General features: G+C 39.8%; 1 protein-coding gene across 1 annotated transcript; it reads left to right on the top strand.

Moving 5' to 3' along the window:
• The first annotated feature begins 581 nt into the window (after nucleotides 1-581).
• On the top strand, nucleotides 582-6,247 carry LOC106876300 (uncharacterized). Its single transcript, XM_089361455.1, has 4 exons — nucleotides 582-869; nucleotides 2,264-2,482; nucleotides 4,475-4,558; nucleotides 5,492-6,247. Exons 1-4 carry the CDS (start codon nucleotides 779-781, stop codon nucleotides 5,809-5,811), a joined length of 714 nt encoding a protein of 237 aa, XP_089217581.1. The 5' UTR covers nucleotides 582-778; the 3' UTR covers nucleotides 5,812-6,247.
• The last annotated feature ends 15,967 nt before the right edge of the window (nucleotides 6,248-22,214 follow it).

Genomic DNA, 22,214 nt, shown 5'->3' with positions numbered 1-22,214 from the left:
CAGCAGGGTTCACCACCATCCCCTGCCGGAGCCTCGTGGAGCTTTAGGTGTTTTCGCTCAATAAACACTCACAATGCCCGATCTGCCCTAACCACTGGGCCATTACGCCTCCAGACACACACATATATATATATACATACATAAATACATACATACATACATACATACATACATACATACATACATACATACATACATACATATATACATATATATATCTATATGTAAATGTGTGTATGAGTTAATATATTTCAATTACTACAATGATTGAAAAAAATACAGCATATATTCTTAATTTTCCTCAACTTAGTGATTGCTGAGCGATTCTAAACTTCCCACCGTAACAAAGATGACGTTTCAAAGAACAATGATTCCATTGTTGCAAAAAACACAGCAAAAAACTGTCCCTAAAAAATAAAAAAACAAAAAAACAAACAAACAAAATTGAAAGGAAGTATCAAATTTAAACAGACACCAAAAAAAAAAAAAAATTTTCTGAGAAACAGATCATTAAATTTTGAAGTGTTTTGATATAATCTTTTATACTAAAGTATTTACACTAATCTTCAAGTAAGTATTTATCCCGTTTCTCTTATCCTGTATTTGCATTCAACATCCTCTTTTTAAGATTACAAAACCTTACACGAATTATGTGATGCACTACAAATATAAGACTGATCACTCTCATGTTGCACATTTGTCTGTCATCTGTCAAACGTCTTTCTCACTAGCGAGCAATTCTGTGTCGACATTTTGAGAAGAGTAAATCAACACCACGATGTATGGAGTAAACATTATCTTCTATTCAGCTGTAATGGTATGTCTGGGAAGTGGTGCCGTCATGAAGATGGAACCAAAGATGGCTGAAGGTAAGTGGTAATCTATTTCTATACAGTATACACATACATATAACGTATATCTGGATCATTGAGCTCTAGTGGTTCGAAGTTCATTAACTGAGCGTACCTCTGGCGGCAACAATAAACAGTTCATTTTTTTATATTGACCACAACTCTTGTCTGTATGAATTTATGTATATATTGCTGTATGGATGAATGGATTCATGCTTTAGGTATATATATATATATATATATATATATATATATATATATAGCAAATGAAAGACAGAGGATGGAATATACGTGAATTTATAATAAATCACGACAATTGTTTCGACACATGTAGCATCGATTATTATTATATTATTTATTATACGATTGAATGCCACGCATTCTCTTCAAACTATATATATATATATATATATATATATATATATATATATATATATATATATATATATATATATAGAGAGAGAGAGAGAGAGAGAGAGAGAGAGAGAGAGACATACACACACACATACATACAACTGGAATCGTCATGTGGAACGGCAATAACCCAAACAGAAACAAATGTTGTCTGATGCGAATGTAAACTTGCAGACACTAAACCAATGCTTCTGATTCTGGGTTCATGTGACCCCTTGTGGTCCATTTAACATTTTAAAGGGTCCACACAAGGAAAATAGTAAATTAGGGACACATAAAGTAGTATGTGAAGTGTCGATGAGAAATGTTTGCGTTAAATGTATTTATTGCAAGAAACAGTTGGATATCTTTGTGTAACATTTGGCATCATCGAATGGCTATGGGGCTCACGGGGATAAAACAGTAATCAAAGGGGTCCATAGATAAAAAAATGGATGAGACCATCAAAGAACTTCCAACAGCAACAACAACAACAACAACAACAACAGCAGCAATATCAGTTTCAACAGCCATGTGCAGTTACAGCGAAATAGTCATCTTGCTAGGAAACAAAAATCATATCTTCAAACAAAAAGAGGAAATTAATTACTTTATCACTCTTCTCAGTAATTAGAGCCCCTAAGTAGAACCCCTTGCTGGGGCTCTACTTGGAAGAATTTTTAGTTGAATAAATTGACCCCAGTACTTAATTTGTTTTTGCTTATTCTATAGGTATCTTATGCTGACCCGCTAAGTTGCAGAGACGTAAACACACCGAACCCGGTTGTCAAGTGGTAGTGACATACACACACACACACACACACACACACACACACACACACACACACACACACACACACACACATACCCGTCTGGGTATATCTCTTCTTGATAAAATAACTACGCGTCTACACATACATGTATGAATGTATGTGTCTATCTCAATACATATACTCTCCTCTTGTAATCTCTCGGCATTCTTAAATAGTTAATTAACTTTTATTGTATTGAATTTATAGATGAAATTATTTATGAAAGAGCTGTTTTGAAGACACTGACAAATAATCTCCTGGTTGATCGAATGCTCGAAAATAGTGCAGCAGATAAGGAACCTCAAAATGAAAACCTGACGAACGAAATTGCTGAAAATGATAGTTTGCAAAATATAGCGCAGATGCAATGTTCTTGGAAAGGAAATGCGGGCAAATGTTGTGCTGATCTGCTTCATCTTCCTAAATGTACGTATTTTTTTTGTTTAGTCGCCATTTTGTATTTCCTTTACAACATCTAAATTAAGCCTGCGATTAATGCTGTCAGTTCGAGCAAATTAGATAATATCTTTGCTCGAAAGTCTCGAAAGCTAAAATAACATGGTGAAATGGAAGAGCGGCTGGAAGCTTTGGGCAGAATATTGAACAGTATTTGAGAAGAGATTAACATTAAAGAGTTATAATGTAGCAGGCTGGCAGCAGCGTCAGCACGAAGGGACGAAATGCTTCGCAGCATTTCGTCCGTCTCTACATTCTAAGTTCAAATTCCACCGAGATCGACTTTGGCTTTTATCCTCTCAGGATTGATAAAATAAATACCAGTTGAGCACTGCTCTTAATGGAATCAATTCATCCCTTCCCCCAAATTGCTCGCTTTGTGTGAAAATTTGAAAGCAATATTAAAAGACTCACTATCCTATGCGCAAAACCTAAATACAAGTCCCGAAAATTTCGTGCTTTGTTTTACATGTGAGAAAGTACATCTGTTATTACTGGTTTAAACCGTCATAATATGGTTAGTACTTATCATTCCAGATTTCCTAAGGAATCTCGTTATCTTGTTATCTCCTTCCTGTTCACCTTAATTTCATTCTTCCTGCTTTTTTCCCTGTAGTTTAGTCCCATTTTTTTTATTCGTTTCTATCATGCATCATCTTTCCCTCCCTTAATCGCGTTCTTAATCTTATCTTTCAATCTGTTTTGCTTCCTTTCTTTCATCCATTCCCTCTTTCCTTCTTTCTTTAATTCCTTTCTTTTCCTTCCTTTATTTCCTTCCTACCTTTCACCTTTTCTACCGGTCCGGCTGCCACTTTCTTACATCTCTATTTAAATTCTAGAAAACGCAAGACATCAGTAATGATCGTTCAGGCATAACCTCTGCAATAAACAAATATTCTTCTTAAAATTAGTAAAAAAAAAGAAAAAGCTGTATTTATATATTTTACTATCTTAGTATTCATAACGGAATCAGTTGTGTTGCAAATGAGAAAGCAAGGGGAGCGAATTCACCCCACGGACACATTTTTCTAACCTGGCATCTTATCAAACATTTTCCGGCTGTGTGGTAAGTAGGTGCGGTAGTGGCTGTGTGGTAAGTAGCTTGCTTACCAACCATATGGTTCTGGGTTCAGTCCCACTGCGTGGCACCTTGGGCAAGTGTCTTCTACTATAGAGGCTGTGAGTGGATTTGGTAGAGGGGAAACTGAAAGAAGCCTGTCGTATATATGTATATATATGTATGTATGTGTGTGTATATGTTTGTGTGTCTGTGTTTGTCCCCCAACATCGCTTGACAACCGATGCTGGTGTTTTTACGTCCCCGTAACTTAGTGGTTCGGCAAATGAGACCGATAGAATAAGTGCTAGGCTTACAAAGAATAAGTCCTGGCCGCAGTCAAATGACTGAAACAAGTAAAAGAGTAACTCTTTGGTTACTTTTATCAGTAATAGTAAGTCCCATACATAACGACATAGTACTGAAACATGAAATTAATGACTGCAGAAAACAAAATTGCATACATTATAACTAATGAAGTATTCCGCGTAATATAAGAAATGAGTTAGAAATTGTTTGGTATGTATGACGACACTGCACTTCATTGTATCGACTGAAAATTACGGTCCTTGTGGAGAAATCTGCGACCGTAATCAATGCTGTTATAAGGTGATGTATTTTCAAAATCATCTTCGGTTCAATAAAATTCATTAGACGTAATTTTTCAAGGATTTTGCGTCTTGGGTTCAAATTTTGTACTTTATCGCTTTCGAGATCTATAGAATAAAATGCGAGTTAAGAATTGGGGACAGTATAATCGACTAACACCGTGTAGAGTTTTACCCTTATGAAGCTGTTCGTAAAATCTCTTATTATTTCTATGATTTATAACTAAAACATAATATCAATGTTATTTATTTCAGCTAAATGACAAAAAATATAACGTAAACAATTTCTTTTTTCAGTGTGTATTCGTATGGCAGCTTTTGAATATATGTTGCAATTCAGCATAGAATTAGGTGGCTTTGTTCTTATGCGTAGAACTTACCGTAAGTATCTTTCATGATATTGATAATATAATCATAGATTTATTTATATACATATATATATATATATATATATATATATATATATATATATATATATATATATATATATATATTTCTTTTCTTTGCCCTTTCAACGTAGCAAACTGATTTATTTCTCCGCTTTGTTGTAGCATTTGTTATTTTTAAAAGGAATTATTTTGAAGTTCATTACAGAATTCATGGCAGACGAAACAATAGCATCCATTGTTGTAGAATGCCCCAAATTAGCTCAGGTAGAATATAAAAAATGGAGTCATGATCAGGTTGTGAGAGGTTTACACCGGAAGCTTTGTCAGAAATGGGTGTTTGAAGCAGAAGATACATAGTAGAAACAATATTTGCGCCTAAAACATGCAAGATTTTGTGCGATTTTCCAATACAGACGGATTAGAAGATAGAACATAATAAACCAGATATAATTGTAACAGATAACGGAAATCGAATTTGCTTAATGACTGATCTATTATGTCCAAGTATTTTGAAGAACGCAGATAAAAAAAATGTTGAAAAATACATCCCCTTAAAATTTTTAAGACTGCTAGGATTTGGAGCATGGAATCTGTAAAAGTTGTACCTGTGATATACATACATACATACATACATACACAAACATATTTATAATGTGTATGTGTGAGTGTGTGTGTGAGTGAATATATGAATATTTACATATGAATGTTCATACACGCATATAATATAATTGTATTAGGTATAAGTAACATATATATATATAATGAATGTGTGTGTGCATGAGTGTATAATTGCGTACGTGGGTGCATCTGTGCGTAAGTGCGTGCGTGTGCAAGCGTGGATGTGTGTGTGTGTGTGTGAGAGAGAGAGAGAGCAATTTTTTGCAGTATTTTTTTCTCTAATTGCCACATATTATTAAATTTACAGACGGTACTTTCTCCAAAACCTACGCATTTCATTATGGAATGGTAAATATACGGCTTAAATTTGTAGTGGAACGTATCAACCATCGTCACCTCAAGGCATGCTTCAAAATATCATATGAAGTTCAAAATTACCATTTCTCAAAGTCTCTCGGTTGTATAAACAAACATTTCCCTAACATTGAAAATATTCACGTGAACAGTATATCGGATTTGAGTTCGAACGGCAAAATTTCTTTTGAGGCACAAGAATTCGAAACTGAAAATCTTAACAGTATGGAATACCTTGGTGGAGAAAACCAAAGCAAAAATGTTCTCATTTAGACCTAAAATATCGAGAAGAAGCGAGTGAATTAAAGATAGTGTTTTCATTTGTTTGTATATGGTTTGAAATAAAAATATAAAAAAACTTGATATGAAATAATCTTTTGAACCAATATTAAGGCTTAAAATACGCCAGAAAAGTGCATCATGCGAAAAATATCAAGGAGGTATTTATCATACACGTTCAGAGATCAAATCTTTTCTACTCTAGGTACAAGGCCAGAAATGTTTAGGGGAGGGGGTCAGTCAATTGGTACTTAATTTTTCAACCACGAAAGGATGAAAGGCTAAGTCAACCTCTTGGTATGAAATAATAGTAAAATATCAATACAACTACAGAACAATAAATATTGTAACAAAAACCAAATAAATCTAAATAAAAACTCCTGCGATTTTTAGAAACCAGTCTGTCCCTAATAAAGATTTGATGAATTTACGTTTGTTTTTGTTGTTTTCATTTTATTCTATGGTTTATTTCGGGTTCTGTGTTGTTAGGTTAACATCCCAACAAGCATTGAGATTTAGAAGTTGCTCATACTTATGAAATATCTGGACAAAACAGAAAAATAAAAACACTAGGATTTCAATATTTAGTTGAGAAGGTCGTGGGGTTACAGCTCTAAGTCATCTGCATATTAGTGAACAATTCACTAATCGAAATATTGTTTAGGAAAATACTATTTACTTGTTTATGGGTTGTACTGGATAAATTGCGAAAATAACTCTAACACATTGCTCCAGTCCAGTCGGCTGGCAAAAATGAGTAGTATCTGCATTTCGAGGGGCTAGCCTTATCTCTTTGACAAGTATGTGAAGGGGTACGCTTGTAAGCGGAGCGCTCAGCCACTTGCATGTTAATCTCACGGGGCTAGCTGTTCTGTTGATCGGTTCAGCTGGAACCCTCGTCGTAGTAAACGACGGAGTACCATTTTATATGTATTATAAACGGATTAGTTAGTATCAAGCATTGTGTGAAATATAGTTATATAAAATTTAATCTCGAACAATTTGTGAGTGTGTATAATATATATATATATATATATATATATATATATATATATATAAGTTTATTTAAAAGAAAGTTGGTCGTCTTCTGTTGGTTGTTTTTCCTCGCATTAGGTACTAAATGTGGTTATTTTGAGAAGTCCACTGTGTGGCGTTATTATTTTCTGTAATAATGCCCTTTATATAAATATAATACATATATATATATATATATATATATATATATATATATATATATATATATATATATATAGAGAGAGAGAGAGAGAGAGAGAGAGAGAGAGAGTGAGTGAGCCAGAGAGGGAGGGAGTGTGAGAGAGGGAGGGAGTGTGAGAGAGGGAGAAATACACACACACGCACTTAAATCGTCTTGATAAGAACACGGATCTGAATGTAGTTTCATTCTAATAAACACACCATTGTTTTACAACGAATAACATAAATGAATATCTGTTTTTTATGATTCTGTAAGAAGGAGCACCTTTCACATACGAGTCACATAAGTGTTTATTTTTTTCCTTGCACATTGCCGATACAATCTGAAATATTTTCCATTTAACATACAAATAGACCTTCTTATGCATACACACACACACAAAGGCACACACACACACACACACACACACACACACACACACACACACACACACACACACACACACACACACATACATATGCATAAGAAGGTTTTTTTTTCATTCTCTCTGTTTATTTTCTCGTGTTCCTTATTGTCTAAGAGCGTAAGCTCGAAACATAAAATACTTTCTCACCTTCCCGAGCGTTAAACTGATACACCTATTTGCTTTTTACACATCTGTCTTCGTCTTCTGTTTTTTTTTGTAAATTCCACCTATATATATATATATATATATATATATATATATACGCTTTATTGAAAAGCAGTAAAAATATCACAAAAACTCTTACTCAGAGTTTCACGTTCCCGTTCGTCGTACAGTTTTGTTTAGAATGGAACGAAAAGAAAAGAAGGTTATAAGCAAAAATATACAATTAGTTTAATAGATACACATTGGAAAATGGTTTTCTTTCATTGGTCCTTTCAACTAATGGTCTTTTTCATGTTGGTTGCATGCAATGAACAAACTGCGGTATGAAAACATGATCTTATTATTAAAAAAACAAACAAAAAGAAAAAAGAACGAAGAAAACTTTAAATCGAAAATAGCTTATAAAGAAGGGCAGAGCCTGAATATCCAAGGTAAATAATTATCTCTAAAACATTAATCAATTAATACATCAAAAGTTATATCCGTTAAAAAAAATTCTTGTTGGATTATATATTTAACACTATATACATATACCAAACCATCTATAATATACATATATACACTAAACATGCAGACGCATGTCCATAGCTTCATATATATACAGACATAAATATATATACAAATGCATATATAGGTATGTACGCACATACACACACACTTACACACGCGCGTGCATAAAATCTCCTGGCGTATGCTTATACAAATAAATTGTTATAGGCGAAAGAAAGAAAAGGAAAAAATCAGAAGATATTAGGTATGGGAGAGGAAGAAAACAGTGGAAATTAGCGAAAGAAAAAAAAAGGAATTAAAAGAAAGAGAAACAGAAAAAATAAAAAGTGTTACATCATGGCTACCACATATTAATGACATATATATATATATATATATATATATATATATATATATATATTTGACAGGGAGGACAACAAAAGAAAGAAAGAGACCTCGATATTATACAAATAGAGGAATTTATCTGTAAAAATATGTGACACTTATTCAGTAGCCATGATAAGACTCCGAGTTTCTTTTTTTTTCACAGGAATTTTCAATTGGCTAGATAACTGAAGAGATGTTGGCGTGGGCTCTCACCCTGGCATCCGAAACTCGGAGTTTTATCATGGCTACTGAATAAGTGTCACATATTTTTACAGATATATATATATATATATATATATAAAGATTTACTTTTCGTAATGAGATAAAAAAAACCAAGGCCGTGTGGATTTTAGAACATTTATAAATATGTCTTACAGCTGTTTCCACGGTATTTATTATATCTCTTCATCGGAGTCTGTGTGAGAAGACGGTTAAGCAATAGTTAATTTAGATAAGATACGAAATAGAGAGTGAATTGGAGGAAAGAAAATAGATGTGAGATATGCAGGGATATTCTATTTGTAAATCCATTATTTAGAAAGAATGGGATACATATAAGATTCCAATACCTTGTGAGTAAAATCCAATAGTCATTAAAATTGGCCATTCCGAGTATATATATATATATATATATATACATAATACATATATACATATATGCATATATGCATATATGCATAAGAAGGTCTATTTGCATGTTCAGTGGAAAATACTTGAGAATGCACCAGAAAAATGTAAGGTCGAAATAAACACTTATGTGACTCTTATGTGAAAGGTGCTCCTCCTATCAGAATCATTAAAAACAAAGATATTCATTTATATGTTATTCATTGTAAAACAATGGTGTGTTTATTAGAATGAAACCACATTCAGGTCCGTGTTCTTATCAAGACGATCTAAATGTATGTGTGTGTGGGGGGTGTATCTATCTATCTATCTATCTATCTATCTATCTATCTATCTATCTATCTATCTATCTATCTATCTATGTATGTATGTATGTATCTATCTATCTATCTATCTATCTATCTATCTGTCTGTCTATCTATCTATCTATCTATCTATCTATCTATCTATCTATCTATCTATCTATCTATCTATCTCTTCTCACGGACGTGCTGTCACATCGGCTGCGAAGGTAAACGTTTATTTGACCTTTTACTGTCCACATTTTGTTGGAATTTTTTAATAATTTTGTTGCGAAGCACCTAGGCTTCATTTGTGTGTATTTTCAAGGGCAGGAATTGACCCCCAGGGGCAGTTTCGGCCCTAGCAAAATACAAAAATTTCCTTCTTGACATTTGAAAAATGTCGAGAAACATAATTTTGGAACGCTTGTCTTGTTCTTTTGACAAGCATTTCCCGAGGCTTCAGATGCCAGAAGAGAAAAAAGAACAGAATAGCGCGTGCTCATGCAGTGACACGAACGCAGTTGCTATAAACGTCACAAAGACTGTGAGTACAGCTACTAACAGCCCTCTCACCACCACCACCACCACCACCACCACCAACACCAACAACAAAAACAAAACTGTAACCAAGGTTACAAAACCATGCGTGAAAACCGTCACAAATGTCTCTGACGTAAGCACCACTGCTGCTGACGCCATCATCACCACCACCAACGACAACAACAACAACAACAACAACAACAGCAACAACGACAACAACAACAACAACAGCAACAACAAGGAAGTAAAGTTATCGGCCGTCAGCAATGACACCATCACCTGTTCAACAAACTCTGCTGCCACTACCACCACCTTTGAACCAGGCAGTACATACACCAACATAAACAAAAATATCTAGAAGAACATGTCCGCCAGCACAACAAAAACAAATTTCGCAAATGCTCTAAAGGAAAAAAGAACAACAGTGACATTCACACAAAAACAAATAAAAGACACAAAATCCCTTCTTACGAAAGAAGGAGATGATGTCAGAATTAACATCCCAAAAGATATTATAGAAATGAAAAACAAAAAGTGCATCATTTATAAACTGGTAAACACAAAAACCAGACGTGTAGAAAATGTTAGCACAGATAAAATTGAAGTTTGTCTTAGAAAAATTTGGCCTTATCAGAATCATGTCACCTGGGGAAGGAAATTTGGAACGGTGCAAGTCAGGTTTCTGGATGAAAATTTAGCTAAACAATTTTCGACACTCTCTCTCCGCACAGATGACTTGGTAATGATACCGAGTTATCTAGGACAGAGAGTGACCAAAGTTATGATAAAAAATGTGCCATCGGAGGTGGACACCCAATGGCTGATATCGGCCGTGTGCCTGGAAATGGAGGAGGCAAATATTTTGGAGATTACGGTCGGAGAGGAAAAGAACTGGGGAGGGAAAAATCTGGAAATCCTTCTCCACATCACGGAGGAGGCTTCACAGAAAATTCCTCCAAACATTAGATTGGCAGAGGACCACAAGCTGTATGTGGTGGTAGAGGGCAGGCGACCTCGCTGTTACCTATGCAACAGCGAAGCACATCTGAAAAAGGACTGCCCTCTGGCCGCTAAACAAAAACAACAACAACAACAACAACAACAACAACAACAACAACAACAACAACAGAAGCAACTACCAAATACCCCCAACAGAAAAACCTTACTACCAACACCACCAGCAACGCAAAAAACAACAACAGAAATATCAGCAATAACCACAACAGAAAAGACAACAGAAACTGCAAAAACAGAAGAAAAAAAAGAAAATTCCAAGACTGCCTCTCCCTCCCCCATATCACATACACCACACACAAATAACAATCAGCCAACATCAATAAAAACAGCAACACAAACATTCACAGAAACACACACAGACGCACAAAATTTGCCGTTACCTCTTTCTGACTCCTCAGATCTCCCATCATCCGATGAAGAGAGTGGGGAGGAGTGGAAAATAGCTACGAAAGGAAAGAGGAAGCGCAGTAAGAAGAAAACAAAACAAAATGCAAACACAAACAAAGCAGGGAGATTCACATCTCCCGAAAATACTACTAACACCAATAGTAATATAAAAAAAACAATGCTAACAGCAATAGACAGTACAAACACAGAGTTGATGAATTACATCAACTCTAAAACAAACATCACAAATAACGATATCAAAACCAACAACCACCCACGTACAACACCGCCAAAACACATTAAAATTATTCATGTAACACCAGCATTACACAACACAATAAAATCCCTCTACCCCAACTCGGTAGGGGGATTCCAGAAATATTTGTGCAAGAAATTGTACAATAGCCTCCTTGGTGAAAAATCCAAGGAGGAAACAAAACTTTCTAACGGCAAGTAACACTCTGTTCTTTTGTTTTGTGCTTTAAAGCACACGTATAAATAGAATCATGGTGAAGATTGGTTGTGTGAATGTGCGTGGCTTAGGGTCCCCTTGGAAACAAGGGTACCTCTTAAATGACATCAAGTCACACAATTTGGATATCATAGCCATTAGTGAGACCAGACTCCATGAACCGCGGGCCCTAAAGTCCATGTTTGGCGGACAGTTTAACATTTATTTTTCTCCCTGTCTGCCGAGGATGGGCGGTAGTGGCACGGCGGTTCTTTTTCGCAAGAGTCTGGATCTCCAAGTAAAGACGATATTTACGGACCCGGAGGGTAGACTGGTTGTCCTAGATGTGGACGGCAGCGATGGAGGCGCTTTTCGGTTGCTGGCAGTTTATGTGCCTCCTTTAACAGGTCGGTCAGACTTCTTTCGACGTCTAGAAGTATTCCTGGGAACGTCTCGTCCCTTACTTTTAGTGGGGGATTGGAATGCTACCTTGGACACGCATCTAGACTACGTGGGGAGTGACAAAAGTAGAAGGGGATGCAAAGGCCTCATAGACCTGCTCAGACGCTTCCAGTTGTCTGACAGGTACCGACTCGACCACCCAAATGTGCCAACGTGGACTTGGAGCAACCGCATTGGGTCGTCGAGATCGTATCTAGATAGGATAGTGTGTAGGACAAGAGATAGAGATAGTTTAGGATGTCCACAGTTCCACATAGTCAGCTACACGGATCACAAACTTGTGACGTGTACGCTAGACTTAGATAAGGCACATAGGCAGGGTCCCGGTTACTGGAAACTAAACGCGTCTTTCCCGTCGAGACAGGTTTTCAGAGACCGGATTAGCACGTTAGTAAAGAGGGCTTTGACGGGAGCCATCGTCAACAACAAATGGTGGTTTGCCCTCAAGAGAGCAGTGAGGGCGGAAGCAATAAGGTATAGCAGGGCACTAGCTGTAGAGAGGAACAGAGAAGAGGGGGAGCTAGTGATAAAGTTAGAAGAGGCATTGCGAAGTGGCATCGCATCCGACGTTTTAGCGGCGAGGTTGGCCCTCGACCAACACTTCAATGCTAAACACGAAGGGTGTGCTGTCAGGGCAAGGATGCGTGCTCTGAGGAATGAAGGTGTTGGAGCCGCACGAGAGGCCCGGGTGGCGGAGGCGCAGCGGGGTAACAGAGCCACCATCCGGTCTCTGGTAGACGAACAGGGGCGCGAATTGCTCGAGCCGAGCAAGATGTGCGAGGCGTTTCAGCGGCATTTTGCCCGACTGTTCGGGAGGAGTGGCGAGCGAGAAGGCAGGGTGGATTTTAGTGCCTACCTGCACAGCTTGCCACGACTCTCGGCAAGAGAGGCGGAGTGCTGCGAAGGGGTCATCACGGCGGAGGAGGTGAGGGACGCGATGGCGGGTTGCTCGACGGACAAATCTCCGGGTTTGGATGGTCTGCCCTACGAGCTTTACAACTGTATGCCAGACTTGTTTGGAGAAGTCTTGGCGGTCGTGTACTGCAACTGGCAGCAGAACGGGAGCATTCCCGGTTTTGTGAGCCGAGGAGCGGTAACGCTGCTGAAGAAAGATCCAAACAAGGGGGACGCCATAGATAACTTTAGGCCCATCACTCTGCTCAATGCAGACATGAAAATTTTGGCCAAGGTGTTAGCCAAGCGGTTGGCGCTTGTCATCGAGAAACTGGTCGGCACGGAGCAGACGTGCGCCGTGCCGGGCCGGAGCATCCATGACAACCTCCATCTGATGCGCTACATCATAGAGAGGGTAGTTAAGGAACCTGGCATGGGTGGGGCCCTGATCAATTTGGATCAATCGAAAGCTTTCGATAGGGTAGACCATCGATACTTGGAGGCCGTCCTCGAAGCGGCCGGCTTCGGTCCCGTTTTCCGCGGCTGGATGGCTGCCTTGTACACAGGCATCCGTTCGGTTGTTCGCGTCAATGGACGTCTATCGGGACCCTTCGACATTGCACGTTCGGTTCGTCAGGGATGCCCCCTGTCGCCGCTCCTGTACGTATTGACTCTCGAGCCACTACTGCGGAAGCTGGCGACGCTGAGGGGCATCCCGCGAGAACTGGGGTGCGGGACGAGCGTGTCGGCATACGCGGACGACGTCACCGTCATAGCGTCTAGCCACGAGCACATCGAGCTTGTCGGCGAGACGCTGAAAGACTACGAAGCGGTGACGGGAGCGAAAATCAACCGGGATAAGTCGGTGGGTTTGCTGCTCGGCACCTGGAGAAGCAAGCCCATACCGTCCGGCAGCGCCTCAGTAGTGGGACGCTGGACGGACGGTCCGGTCAAGTTGCTCGGAGTCTGGTTCGGTCCGGACCTGCAAACGGAGAAGAACTGGGACGAGATAACGAGTAGGGTGGCCACTCTCTGCCGGCAATGGTCCGAGAGGAAGCTGTCCCTAAAAGGTCGGGCGGAGGTGGCGAACGCGTACATCGCGTCCGTCATCGAATACCGCCTGACCGTCGTGCCTTGTCCCGATCGCGCCATCACCGAAATGGAGCGCATCCTCTTCCGCTTTTTGTGGAAAGGAAGCGTTCCGATGGTGAGGCGATCCGTTTGTTGCCAACACCCGCTGAAAGGAGGGCTGGGCATGCCGTGGTTGATGATGCGCAGACATGCGCTGAGACTGCGACATCTCCGGCTCTACGTAGACGACGGTGAGCAGGTGTGGTCGCCGTTTGTGCGACGCGCTTTCCCGCAGCTCGTCTCCATGACCGAGCTGCAGTCGTGGATCAAAAAGAGGCCGAGGAATGGCGAATGGCACCGTGAGTGTCGCGTTGCTCTGCAACAACTTTGCCGTCCCGGGTCGACCTTGAGCGGCTGCATCACAACGAAGTCATTCTATAGGGGATTAGTGGAGGGCAGGTACGACGACGATCTCGGGGCGAACCTGGGCGTCGACGAGGAATACCTGACCCGCCTGTTCAGGACGACTTTCGGGCCGGGACCTATGGACAACTTCCAGAGATCCCTGGCCTGGCAGTGTTACCGAGAGGCGCTACCCGTTCGGGATAAGCTCTATAGACACGGCTCGCGAAATGTGGGGCCGACCTGCCCGAGATGCGGTCAGAGCGATGAAACCGTTCTGCACGCACTCGTGCAGTGTCCAACCATTTCGGAGCTGTGGGCTTATGTCGAACGACTGCTGTCGCGTGTGGGACGAGTCGGTTTATCAACCGAGTCTATCGTCAATATCGTCACGCCTCCTTCCTTTAAACGGGAAGGAAGAGCTGTATTTATCGTACTTGTGGCTATGGCCAAAGAATGCATCTGGTGGACGCGTCTGAAAGGATTAGAGACAAATACTTTCCTCTCTGGTCAATCTCTCATCAACTTTTTCAAGTATCACTTGAAAAGGAAGGTGAGAGTAGAGAGGCAAGTGTTGTCTAGCAAATGTTTCGAAAAAAGATGGATACATGTAGCAAGAATGGCACGTATAAATGACGAAGCCACCTTGACCATGATTCTATAAAACGTTTTAAAATTTTGTAAACAAAGAAATTTTATTTAACAAACTGTGACGCTAAAGACCGAGGTTACCGTGGTCTTTTCGTAGGTTTTTCTTTCCACGGATAACCTCCCCATTTATTGGGAATTTTTTGTATTATTTCGTATTTTTTGTAAATACCCCAAACGTTTTGCGATGTTTTTTTTTTTTTTTTTTTTTTTTATTTTTTTTTCATCGTTGTCCCCACTTTTGTTTTCTTTTTCTGCTTTGTTTTCGACCCCCTCGAAAAGAAAAACTCTACATTTGTATTTTGTCCCCTCTGTGTTGAGCCCTGTGTGGCTAATAAAGAAACCTATCTATCTATCTATCTGTCTGTCTGTCTGTCTATCTATCTATCTATCTATCTATCTATCTATCTATCTATCTATCTATCTATCTATCTATCTATCTGATAGGAGTAGAAGGGGATGTAAGTGCCTCAAAGACCTGCTCAGACGTTTCCATTTGTCTGACAGGTTCCGACTCGACCATCCGAACGTGCCAACGTGGACTTGGACAAACCGCGTCGGGTCGTCGAGATCGTATCTAGATAGAGTTCTATGTAGGACAGCGGATAGAGATAGTGTAGGATGTCCACAATTTAAAATAGTCAGCTACACAGATCACAAGTTTGTGACGTGTACACTCGACTTAGATAAGACACATAGGCAGGGTCCCGTCCCGGTTACTGGAAACTGAACGCTTCGCTCTTAGCGCGGCAGGTTTACAGGAACCGGATTAGCGAATTAATTAAGAGGGCGTTAACAGGAGCCATCGTTAACAACCGCTGGTGGTTTGCCCTGAAAATGGCAATTAAATCGGAATCTATTAGGTTTAGTAAAGAAATAACGATAGATCGAAATAGAGTAGAGGGAGACTTAGTTAAGAAACTAGAAGAGGCACTTACAACTGGCAGCGCAACCAACGTTTTGGCTGCGAGGATGGCCCTCGACCAACACCTCAACGACAAACACGAAGTTTGCGTCGTCAGAGCTAAAATGCGTGCCTTAAGGAACGAAGGGAACGAAGCTGCGCGAGAAGCCCGGGTGGCGGAGGCGCAACGTGGTAACAGAGCCACCATTCGGTCTCTAATCGATGAACAGGGATGTAGTTTGCTCGAACCCGAAAGGATGTGTGGGGCCTTTAAACAGCACTTTGCTCGACTGTTCGGTGCGAGCGGTGGGTCGGAACGCAGGATGGACTTCAGTGCCTACCTGACCGGCCTGCCGCAGCTCTCGGCGGGAGAGGCAGAGTGTTGTGAGGATCCCATCACATCTGCTGAAGTAAGGGATGCTATGGCGGGCTGCGCGAGGGATAAGTCGCCTGGATTGGATGGTCTACCCGACGAGCTGTATTGTCAAATGCCAGACTTGTTTGGCGACCTCTTGGCATCAGTCTACTGCAACTGGCAACAAAACGGGAGAATTCCCGGTTTCGTGAGCCGAGGTGCAGTGACATTGCTGAAGAAAGACCCAAACGAGGGGAATTTTATAGATAATTTCAGGCCCATCATTCTGCTCAACGCAGATTTGAAAATTTTGGCCAAAGTAATAGCCGAGAGGTTGGCGCTTGTCATCGATAAACTGGTCGACAAGGCGCAAACATGCGCCGTGCCGGGCAGAAGCATCCATGACAACCTCCACCTCATGCGCTACATCATGGACAGGGTAGTTAAGGATCCTGGTATGGGTGGGGCGCTGATCAATTTAGATCAATCTAAAGCCTTCGATAGGGTCGACCATCGATACCTGGCGGCCGTCCTCAGGGCAGCTGGCTTTGGTCCCGTCTTCCGCGGTTGGATCGCTGCCTTGTATAGCGGCATCCGATCGGTAATTTGGGTAAACGGTCACCTGTCAAAACCGTTCGACATCACGTGTTCGGTCCGTCAGGGATGTCCCCTGTCGGCGCTTCTGTATGTATTGACGCTCGAACCACTACTACGGAAGCTGGCGACACTGAGGGGTATCCCACGAGAGCTGGGTTGCGGGACGAGCGTGTCTGCATATGTGGACGATGTCACCGTCATAGTGTCGAGCGAAAAGCACGTCGAGATGCTAGGCGAGACACTTAAAGAATACGAAACAGTGACAGGAGCAAAAATTAACCCGGAAAAGATAGTGGGTTTGTTACTCGGCACCTGGAGAAGCAAGCCCATACCGTCCAACAGCGACTCCGTAGTGGGACGCTGGACGGACGGACCGGTTAAACTGCCCGGGGTCTGGTTCAGTCCGGACCTCCAACTGGATAAGAACTGGGACGAGATCACCAGTAGAGTGATCAAACTCAGGCAAACATGGGCTGAGAGAAAGTTATCTCTAAAAGGCCGGGCGGAGGTGGCTAATGTGTATATCGCATCAGTCATCGATTATCGCCTGACCGTCGTGCCTTGTCCCGATGCCGCCATCACGAAACTAGAACGCATACTTTTCCGCTTTCTGTGGAAGGGTGGCGTTCCGATGGTGAGGCGATCCATTTGCTGTCAACAACCGTTACATGGAGGACTGGGGATGCCGTGGTTAATGATGCGCAGACATGCGCTGAGACTGCGGCATCTCTGGAACTTCATTGACGACGGTGAACAAGTGTGGGCGCCGTTTGTGAGGCACGCCTTCCCGCAGCTCGTCTCACTCACCGAACTGCAAACATGGATCAGGAAGAGACCGAAACTGGGCGATTGGCACCGCGAGTGTCGCCAAGCTCTACAACAGCTCTGCCGTCCGGGATCAAACTTGTGCAACTTCCAAACGACCAATGCGTTCTATAGAGGACTAGTGGAGGGGAGGTCTGATGACACTCTCGGGGCAAACCTGGGTGTCGACGAGAAATTCCTAACCCGCCTTTTCAAGACGACGTTCGGGCCGGGGCCTATGGATAATTTCCAGAGATCCCTGGTTTTGCAATGCTATCGAGACGCACTACCAGTTCGAGAGAAGATCTACAGACACGGTTCAAAAACCACCGGACCGACCTGCCCGAGATGCGGTCAGAGCGACGAAACCGTTCTGCACGCACTCGTGCAGTGTCCAGATATTTCAGAGCTGTGGACCTTCGCCGAACGGCTGTTGTCGCGTGTGGGACGAGCCCACTTATCAGCCGAGTCTATCTTGAATATTGTTCCGCCACCTTCCTTTAAACGGGAAGGAAAAACGGCTTTTGTAACACTGATAGCTATGGCAAAAGAATGCGTGTGGTGGATGCGTTTGAAAGGTCTACAAACAAACACTTTCCTCTCTGGTCAGTCCCTCGTCAACTTTTTCAAGTACCACTTGAAAAGGAGGCTGAGGATAGAGAGGAAAGTGTTGTCGAATGAAAGTTTCAATAAAAAATGGGTAAATGTGGCAAGAATGGTAAGAATGAAAGACGACACCATTTTAAGCATAGACTTGTAACAAAAAGAGACAAAAAGAGAGAAGGTACTTACTTTCATGTACCTTAAAAAAAAAAAGCCTGAGGTGACCGTGGTCTTTTCCGTAGGCTTTTCTCTCCACGGATAAACCTAATCTGTTCCCCGTTTTTTACATTGACTGTGATACACGATCCCTATTGATCGCCCCCCCCAGGTTTTTTTTTTCTTCTTCCCGCGATCCCTTTTGATCGAAATCCCCCCCTTTTTTTCCCGCGATCCCTTTTGATCGAAATTATCCCCCCCCCCAAAGAAAAGCTCTACTTTGTAATTTGTCCATTTTCTGTATTTAGCCCCGTGTGGCTATAATAAAAAGATATCTATCTATCTATCTATCTATCTATCTATCTATCTATCTATCTACCTATCTATCTCACTATCTCCCTCTCTCGCTCTGTTTTTGTCTGTCTGTCTGTCAGTCTCTTTCTTCCCCCTCTCTCTCTGCAATACGACTGTTTCAAGCAGCTCCATTTAATTGAACAATGCAAGCATTACGTCAGTTTAGATACAGTGCTATCTTCAGTTGCAATAAACATGGATTTTCAACAGACAAGATATACCAATATAATTTTTCTCCAGCATTTTATCAGAGTCAGAGGATGAAAGAATTTCATGCAATCACTATTACAGCAAGAATAATCTAAGAGAAGAACTACCATTTTGGGTCTGGCATGGAACACAGTGAGGGTCATAGGATTATAGTTCATTTCTAATATTTTTATCTACCTTCTTATTAACAACAAAAGATCTAAGGCTAGAATACTACGATTATTGAGAATAAAGAACATTGTGAGTTGACGACTCAGAGCTGGTTGCTGGTCATAAATATATATAACTAGATGATTCCCCTATTCCTTAATTCCTTACTATTCCTTAATTTCTTAATTCCATAAATACCCTTCGCCACAAAAAGAAATAAACTTTAGAAGGAGCCAAGTAGAGAGCAGCAAATGTCCATAACAAAAGGTAGGGTAAGGGTGACATTAACTCTTGTCATTATTTTCAGTTAAAGTTATTTTCAGTTATTTTCAGTTACATGGGATTTACCTGAGAAAATCTACAAACGCAAAAGCTCCAAGCGCAAATTTTTGCCTGAATAAGATCTACTTGTGCTTCATCTTCCATCCTAATCAATTTCTCAACTAAGCAGTGAAACTTAGGACGCTATACTGGGATCTAGGAAAACATTAAGGGCTCAAAAGTTTATAATCAAGGTAGAGTAACAGCCCGTGTAATATGTTGAATAAAAATTAAATTTAAAAAAAAAAAATTAAGGGGTATTAGAACCATGTTAAATAAGATGAATATACAGATCAGTTTAAACATTAAAAAGAAGATAACTATTATGTAGAATCACCCTAATACGTCATCATTATATGACTATTAGGTGGTCGCTATAAAGGCCACTTAAAGAATGGTCACGACTTACATATGGAATTTATCTGGAAAGATGTACATATTATCTATTGATTGGAAGTAAGGAATCAGAAGCAGGATAATAAGAAAAATTATTCAATGATATATAAACATAAATAAGGAATAGGGGAATCACCTAGTTATATATATATTTATGACCAGCAGCCAGCTCTGAGCCGTCAACTCACAATGTTCTTTATTCTCAATAATCGTAGTATTCTAGCCTTAGATCTTTTGTTGTTAATAAGAAGGTAGATAAAAATATTAGAAATGAACTATAATCCTATGACCCTCACTGTGTTCCATGCCAGACCCAAAATGGTAGTTCTTCTCTTAGATTATTCTTGCTGTAATAGTGATTGCATGGAATTCTTTCTTCCTCTGACTCTGATAAAATGGTTGAGTAAAAATTATATTGATATATCTTGTCTGTTGAAAATCCATATTTATTGCGACTGAAGATAGCACTGTATTTAGACTGATGTAATGCTTGCATTGTTCAATTAAATAGAGCAGCTTGAAACGAACTTATTGCACTAATACTTGACATCTTGTTACTTATTTTGATTTTATTCACCTTACTTCGAGCTGTGCAGATAATACCGGACTGACTTGGTGGGTCAACTTAAGTAATTAATTCAACTGAATCTTAATTATATATATATATATATATATATATATATATATATATATATATATCGTAAGGTCTTGAGTTAGTTTCCCTACGGCTGTTGTGAGCTTGAGCAAGACACTTTATTTCACGTTATTCCAGTCAAAAATGAGTTGTAGCTGTATTCTATAGGGTCAGCTTTGTCACATTCTGTGACACACTGAATCTCTCTGAGAACTATGTTCGTTAAGGGTATACATGTCTGTGGAGTGTCAGACATATGCAGGTTGTTCTCTTGATCGGATCGACTAAAGCCCTCACCGTCGTAACCGACGAAGTGCCACACATACACGTATGTATATATATATATATATATATATATATATATATATATATATATGTTAAATATATATATATTTTAACCTAAAAATTTGGTAAAAAATATAGTATCTGTTAACAATCTTAGCAAAAAACTCACAGTTGAGTTTTTGAATATATATCAACTTTAAATAGAGCTTTAAATTTTAAATTGTATTAATCATTCTGGATGTTCTATCGAAATGTACATAGGTCTATTTATTTGTTATTATTATTGTTATTGTTGTTGTAATAAAGTATTTTCAACGGATCAATTTTGAGCTCTATTTAAAGTTGATATATATACATATATGTATATAATCTCATCTCATCTGCGTATGTCTGTGCACACCTTTGAATGCAGTGTATGCCAGAAGGTTTGCAAATCTAACGGAGGCCTCACAAGGCATTTTAAGATCCACAAAGATCAGAACTTATCTGCAGCTCTTGGTGGTCCAAATCGGACGTGCAATCTATTTGGGTATCTTTTCAGAACATTGTCGATCGAACATTACCGATCGAACTTGTGTCGAATTTTGAGAAAACAACACCAACACCATAATGAAGTACTGAAACATGAAATTAATGACTGCAGAAAACAAAATTGCATACATTGTAACTAATGAAGTATTCCGCGTAATATAAGAAATGAGTTAGAAATTGTTTGGTATGTATGACGACACTGCACTTCATTGTATCGACTGAAAATTACGGTCCTTGTGGAGAAATCTGCGACCGTAATCAATGCTGTTATAAGGTGATGTATTTTCAAAATCATCTTCGGTTCAATAAAATTCATTAGACGTAATTTTTCAAGGATTTTGCGTCTTGGGTTCAAATTTTGTACTTTATCGCTTTCGAGATCTATAGAATAAAATGCGAGTTAAGAATTGGGGACAGTATAATCGACTAACACCGTGTAGAGTTTTACCCTTATGAAGCTGTTCGTAAAATCTCTTATTATTTCTATGATTTATAACTAAAACATAATATCAATGTTATTTATTCCAGCTAAATGACAAAAAATATAACGTAAACAATTTCTCTTTTCAGTGTGTATTCGTATGGCAGCTTTTGAATATATGTTGCAATTCAGCATAGAATTAGGTGGCTTTGTTCTTATGCGTAGAACTT

Source organism: Octopus bimaculoides, chromosome 13 (genome assembly GCF_046866305.1).
Source record: "Octopus bimaculoides isolate indiv1 chromosome 13, ASM4686630v1, whole genome shotgun sequence".
In the NCBI taxonomy this organism is placed as follows: Eukaryota; Metazoa; Mollusca; class Cephalopoda; order Octopoda; family Octopodidae; genus Octopus; species Octopus bimaculoides.
The sequence above is the reverse complement of the archived record's forward strand: the minus strand, read 5'-3'. Positions and strand labels throughout refer to the sequence as shown.

Bases quoted from the DNA above. Each gene is read 5' to 3' on its own strand.
- LOC106876300 (XM_089361455.1), top strand. From the start codon at position 779: ATGTATGGAGTAAACATTATCTTCTATTCAGCTGTAATGGTATGTCTG. The intron at 870-2,263 runs GTAAGTGGTAAT...TTGAATTTATAG, and splicing joins GGAACCAAAGATGGCTGAAG to ATGAAATTATTTATGAAAGA. The intron at 2,483-4,474 runs GTACGTATTTTT...TTCTTTTTTCAG, and splicing joins TCTGCTTCATCTTCCTAAAT to TGTGTATTCGTATGGCAGCT.